Genomic DNA, 6,639 nt, shown 5'->3' with positions numbered 1-6,639 from the left:
GATAGATAGATAGATAGATAGATAGATAGATAGATAGATAGATAGATACATACATACATACATACATACATACATACATACATACATACATACATGAGATTCCTGTTTGGTTGAACTTCACCTGGTCTCCAAACTAAACTACCCCTATACAAGAAGCTTGTACTCTTTCATGTTGGAGTCATGATGTATCTCTGTGCCAGGAACCTTCCATATCAGGCAAGAATCAATTGAGTCTCAAACTTCACTAGGTTCCCAGACAAATCCCAATCCCTGGCTGATGTCTACAGTCAAAACCAGCCCTGTTTTGGACTCTGTCTCTTGCCTCAAACTAGACTCCCATGATAGCTCACGATTCAGATTTCAAATTTAGTCACTGGGGACTTTTGGTGGATGGCTTAACTTTTGGACATTGGAGATTCCAGCAATATTTAAGAAGCAAGTCTTTGCATGACTCGTTCTGTAATAGAAGGCCTCCTCAAGCACCTGCCTGACAGGAACAAACCATATCTGCTGAGCTTTGACACTCTCGGGCACGTTTCTCTGGGTTTTTCATTCTGGCTGACCACCGTTTTCAGCAAGGAAAAGCCGTGCACACGACAGAGAAGCCAGCGGTGCAGAGAGCGTTTCTTACCCGCAGGTAGGCCACCAGCTCCTCGCACTGCATCTGTCCCCCCTTGAAAACGGTCATGTTCTTGGAGTGCCCTGGGGACCTGTTATGGAGAAACAGTGCTCGTCGGATTGCTCCCTTTTGCTTGAGTTTATCCAAAAGAAGCTCCACCTGGAAGTCTATACAAACCAAAGCATTTATAACCAACACATTCCTCGGGGGCAGGTCCCTGTCCTAGCAACCTAGAGTCCCCCTCAAAGCAGAGATACCCATTTCTGAAAAGTAAGTCACTTCTAAACTCACTAAAACGCCCAAGCACGGTGGTGAGAAAGCAAGGAATTAACGGCAGAAAATAGTAAGTAGTTCACTTGTTCCCCCAAAAGTGTCATATAATGGCAGTGGCAGAAACGAAACCAGCTTCTCAGAAGGGGGAAGATGGGACTTTTAATTTAAGCTAAGGGAAGGACATCGTGGAACAGAACAGACTAAGACTTCTCCACGGGGTGAGGGTGCAGATTGGTAGTGGAATGCATGCACACACCACGCACACCACTTCCTGCCCCTTTTGATAAGAGGTATTGATTAATGTGCATCCAGTCACGATACTGAGTGCTGTGAACTGTCTATATCACTTACAATGGTGTTTCCCATGAAGCTGCCCCTTACAGTGACAGCTGACTATGTCCTAACTGAAGCATGTGGCCAAAGAAAACCGAATGGGTTAAGAATCGTTTAAAATATATGGGCAATTGTTAAAATTACTGCCTTCTAGTATTTATTTATTTAAGCAGTTTCTTCTTTTCTTTTTTCTCTTTTTTCTTTTTTGTAAAGACAGGGCCTCTCTATATAACCGTTCCGGATGCCTGGAACTCACTCTGTAGACCAGGCTGGCTTCAAACTCACAGAGATCCTCCTGCTTCTGCCTCCCGAGTGCTGGCATTAAAGGCGTGTGCCACCACCACCTGGCTATACTACAATTTTTTTTTTAAACCTCCAGTCTCTTTGTAAGTGTCTTTAAATGTTTAACTCTAATTCAGGTATATCCCCTTTCTGGTCTTCACAGCTACTTTGCCCTATGCATGCGGCTTTTCAAACTCAATGAGTTCACTCCACTGCAGGCTTCTCGAGGTTGTTTCCAGGTGGGAAAGAGTCCCAGGGTCCCCCCACCCCCTGCTCTCTCATGTCCTGGAGGTCTCTCCATAAATCCGGTCTTCCGGTGAGGTCCAGCTGACGTTCACACTGACACCACTCAGCTCTTCAGCCCTCTTCTCCACCCTGTTCCTACTCGCTACAAGAAGTGACCACACCATCCACTCTAACGGGCAAACCTTGCTCCCAGGACCACATCCGCCGTTTCGGCATAGAAGGGATGGTGTTGGCTGCACACACTAAATGCAGCCACACAAACCTTTCCCCCTTTCCAAGGAAGACAAAAGCGTTCCCCGGTTCACAGCAGTGCGCAGACTCATACAAAGCGGCATCGACCCCACGTCCTCAGACGCTCAACTTTCTAAATGCTCGCCGTGTCTAGTCGCAAACACATGGCAGCTGAACTGCCCGGCAAGCTGCCGAAGAAAGTAATTATATCTATTTTGTGTCCTAAATGTCTTCCGAGTGAAGACGCAGATTAAGCCAATGAGGACAACTGCTTCAGTAACTGTCCTGTGGGCCCTGAAACACAACCCTGTACCTGTAGCGCCATGAGCTCACTGAATCTGCCCACGATACTCACTGAGCCTCTTCGGAAGAGTTCCTTTGCCGTCCGCCTTTAAGCAGAACCTGACATTAAAACTGTAAGAAAAAAAAGTTTTTAAATGTAAATTCTACGATCTAATTTAGGTCCAGTCCTGCAGCCCACCCGAGTTCACTTGTCTAATGCAATCAGCCCTCGGTGTCCCAGGTGGTGGAGGGTAGTTCTAGGAACCAACCGTCCCCTCCCAGAGACCAAAATCAACTGCATTCACAGAAACCGCCTCAGTGATACTTCAGTCCTGCCGCCTAACTCTGTGTTGCGGTGCAGTGATGGAGGTATTCATCTTAATCACAACTAGTACATAACAAAGATCCTTACCAGGAAACTTTGAGAGTTGTCCCAGGCAATGGGCAGATTTTATTGTCTTGATTTAAAATGCTAGGGTACACTTCAAGGCCGGCATTTACGGTGACAACGGGCCTGGCTCTAGTTTTAAATTTAAAAAAGAGAGAGAGAGAGAAAGAGAGAAAAGAAAAAAAAGAGGAAGAGGAAAAAAGAGCAAGGAATATTATTAAAAAATATACTGATTAAAAGTCTCATTCACCACAGATGCAGTTCAAGCCCATCACTGCCGGCAATAACAACAATTGTACTAGCCTAAATGACCCACACCTGACCTAATTCAGTCCCGCATCCTGGCAATCGCTCAGTTCCAGGCAAGAGAGACAACTGGTCAGCCTCTCTGAATTCAGCACAATAAAGCACAATGATTACTAGCTGTAGGACATCCAGCTAATTAGAGGAGACACAGGGAGGAACGTGAGTGTCACAAACCCACCTGTGCTGACAGGCGGAATGCCTACAGAGCACACATACAGGCAAGTGTGGGGATTCTTCACAAATCGAATCCTCACCGTGTGGCACACACAAGTGTACTGGATGTGCTTTAAATGCCCGTTTTTATTATTTTAATCATGAGGGTGAGCGCAGATGCATGCAGAAGCCAGAAAAGGACATCAGAACCCGTGGAGACGGAGTCACAGGCCATGGTGAGCTGCATGGTACGGGCGCTAGGAACTGAACTGGGGTCTTCTGCAAGAGCAGTACCTGCTCCAAATTGCTTTCTCCTTTTTAAATAATTTATTTGTATTTTATGAACATTGGTATTTTGCCTGCACTTATGTCTATAAGAAGTTGTCAGATTCCCTGGAACTGAGTTGTGAGCCACTAGGTGGGTGCTGGGACTTGAACCCACGTTCTCTGGAGGAGCAGTCAGTGTTCTTAACCGCTAAACCATCTCTCCAACCCATGTCCACCTCAGTTATTTGAATATTTACCATATCCAAGTGTTTCTTTATGAACAATAAGTTTTTAAACTATAACAATAAACTAAAATATACAATGAGTATTCCTATAATCTGAAAACTCCAAACCTAAATGCTATAGACTCTCAAACCTAAAAAGTTTTGAGCACCAACAAGATGTTCAAAAACGTGTTGGACTGTTTCAAGTTCTGGATTTTTAGATTAAAATTGCCTAACTGGCAAGTCTCTGCAGATACTTCAAAATTCATACAACTCCACAATCCGAAACACTTCTGGTCTCAAGCATTTCAAACAAGGGATATTCAACCTGTAAATATAATTTTGCAAATTTACGATGCACAGCTCTTAAGTATTATAATAATAAAAAAAAATAGTGAGGTCAGGTCAATGAAACTGCTTCAAATGATAAATTCTAGAAATCTGTAAGTTTGTTCTCCATGGCTATGAAGAAGTTGATGTATCCCAGAGCCTTAGCAACCGCAGTGGTAACTTTCTTGCCAAGTTCAGCCCACAGCAGTGCAGGAAGCTCAACCTAGAAGAGGCCGGCTGGTGCTCAGAGGCAGAGGAAGAGATGACATTCCGAACTGAGATCATGGATGCAGCTCACCAACGAGGATTTACTCACTATGCTCTAGTTGAAATAAGTGTTTTGATACTTATGACACACCACCCTTATGGCCATAGACCACTGAGATACAAGTTATGTAAACCTCTGTTTTCTTAAATTTATTTCTGTGGGAGTCTGGGGATAGGGCGCAGCACACAAGGCAAAGTCACTCCCTGCTGCTCCTCATATATTCTTGATGACTAATTAAAATCGCAGAAGAATGTCTCCAAACAAAGCTTAAAAGCTAATGAGGAGAACTTCTGAATATTTCTCTAAAAAAAATCTTTAAAAAACTATAGTTCTCTATTCTTTGAGATTTCCTTGAATATATACTATTTGCAGCAAAGCTTGAACAGAAAAATGATTTTGTCATTACTTGGAGAAATTAAACTGAAATTCAAAAACGAGTACTTAACTATAATTTTTTTCAAATAATTGAGAATATTCCCAGTATTAAAGAATATGGAACATACCTGTATAAGATAGCTCGATCCACACCAAAAGCTCCTACAACTAAGTCTTGAGAGAACAAAAAAAAAAAAATAGTTAGTAACAAAAGTGGTTTTAAAATATGCATTATTCTATGACATGCTTAATGTTCCTGGGTTTTATTTTCAAAGCCAGGAAATTAAAATTATAATATGCATAGAGAGAAACTACGTCAAAATGATGAATAAACTATCATCCCCAGCTAGACTCTCATTCGGGCAGACAAGAATATTTTCGCCGGGCGATGGTGGCGCACGCCTTTAATCCCAGCACTCGGGAGACAGAGGCAGGCAGATCTCTGTGAGTTCGAGACCAGCCTGGTCTACAGAGCTAGTTCCAGGACAGGCTCCAAAGCCACAGAGAAACCCTGTCTCGAAAAACAAAAACAAACAAACAAAAAAAAAAAAGAATATTTTCAAGGGCTGGAGAGGTGGCTCGGTGCCTCGGAGCACAGGCTGCTCTTCCATAGGCCCAAGGTTTGACTCCAGAGTACACAGGTTTGATTCCCAGCACCCACAAGGTGGCTCACAACCTCTGTAACTCCAGTTCTAGATGTTCTGGTCCAGTCCATCCTGTGCCCTCTTCTGGTCTCTATGGGCAGTGCACACACACGATGCATAGACAAACAGGTAGGCAAACACCCACATACATAAGAATAAAAAAAAAAACTAAAAAAATTCAAGTAATCTTTTCAAAGGGTAGTTAGTAAAAAGAACAACAATAAGGATGTGTTATGTGCCCAAAACACACATCCCCCAAAAGACAGCTTTACAGACAGCTAAGTCTCTTCAGTGTGCAATTTCATTATGAAATTATTTTTTCTTTCTCTCTTATTTTAAAACAAAAGCCCAAACAAAGAAGCAAATATTCCGTATATGGCAGCAGGCAGAATTCAAAGCAGCCAGGACAAAACACATTTGTGTTTCACGTGAAACTGGTTTATAATTTGGATAAAATTAAATCAGAGTTCTATCCCCCATTATACCCAGGTTAAATCTGAGAAGGCTCTCTCAACAGAGAAAAATACATGAAAACACAAAGATGGAGAGATGGAATTTCATCAAAATCTGAAATTTCTGTACATCTTAGATGCTAATATGAGAAACTGGGAAATAATTACAAAAATTAAAGAGATAGTGTCTCAATATTTGAGGCACTGGACAAGGTTTTAAAAAAATGAATGAAAGGGGAAAAGTACTTCAAACAAGGAGATACTTTAAGTACTTACAAAAGTGAATATACATTATAAAAAAAATGCTTATTCTCACTAATACCCGAGAACTACCCACTGATATTATTATTCATATATCATAAAGACAAAAGTATTATAAGATGAGAACAAGGTGGGAAAATGAGCAATTGTTTGCTGTCATTGAGTGCTTCAGAAGCTGACAAAACCATTTTGTTGAGGAAATAAAATTGAAAATTGGCAGTCTGTATCAACGGCTTCAAAAGGGGAATGCTTCTTGGGGCTGGAGAGAGAGTAAAAGCGTTTGCCAGGCAAACCCAATGACCTGAATTCAGATGGTAAGAAGCACGGACATACTGCAAATGTCTATAATCCTAACACACCTCTACTAGGAGATGAGAGGATCTAAAGCTCCCAGGCAAGCTATGCTGCAGCACACAGAGACCCTGTCTCAAATAAGGTGGAAAGGCAGGAATCAACCAGGTTATACTCTGACCTCCACACAGCCTCTCAGCTCCTCATGTGCCCACAGTCACACACACAGACAAGCACTACCTCTGTGCACGTGTGTGTGCCCTCAGCCCCACATACAAAGAAGCACTACTCCAGAGCCTAAACACACACACGCACACACACACACACACACACACACACACACACACACACACACACACACGAGCACACTGTTGTTGAAATAACAAAAACAGAATTTTTTTTTTTTTTTTTTGG

At 42.4% G+C, this 6,639-nt stretch overlaps 1 protein-coding gene across 2 annotated transcripts in view; it reads right to left on the bottom strand.

Moving 5' to 3' along the window:
* Itgav (integrin subunit alpha V) overlaps positions 1-6,639 on the bottom strand; it is a 72,769-nt gene that overhangs the window by 20,135 nt on the left and 45,995 nt on the right. For both annotated transcript variants that reach the window (XM_005346651.3, XM_005346652.3), the window contains exons 14-17: positions 4,706-4,751; positions 2,679-2,786; positions 2,340-2,398; positions 632-786 (exon numbers count right to left, since the gene is read on the bottom strand). In XM_005346651.3, the coding sequence (XP_005346708.1) occupies positions 632-786; positions 2,340-2,398; positions 2,679-2,786; positions 4,706-4,751 (368 nt within the window). The remainder of the gene's footprint in view (positions 1-631; positions 787-2,339; positions 2,399-2,678; positions 2,787-4,705; positions 4,752-6,639) is intronic.

The sequence above is a fragment of the Microtus ochrogaster genome, chromosome 4, assembly GCF_000317375.1.
Source record: "Microtus ochrogaster isolate Prairie Vole_2 chromosome 4, MicOch1.0, whole genome shotgun sequence".
Classification (NCBI taxonomy): Eukaryota; Metazoa; Chordata; class Mammalia; order Rodentia; family Cricetidae; genus Microtus; species Microtus ochrogaster.
The sequence above is the reverse complement of the archived record's forward strand: the minus strand, read 5'-3'. Positions and strand labels throughout refer to the sequence as shown.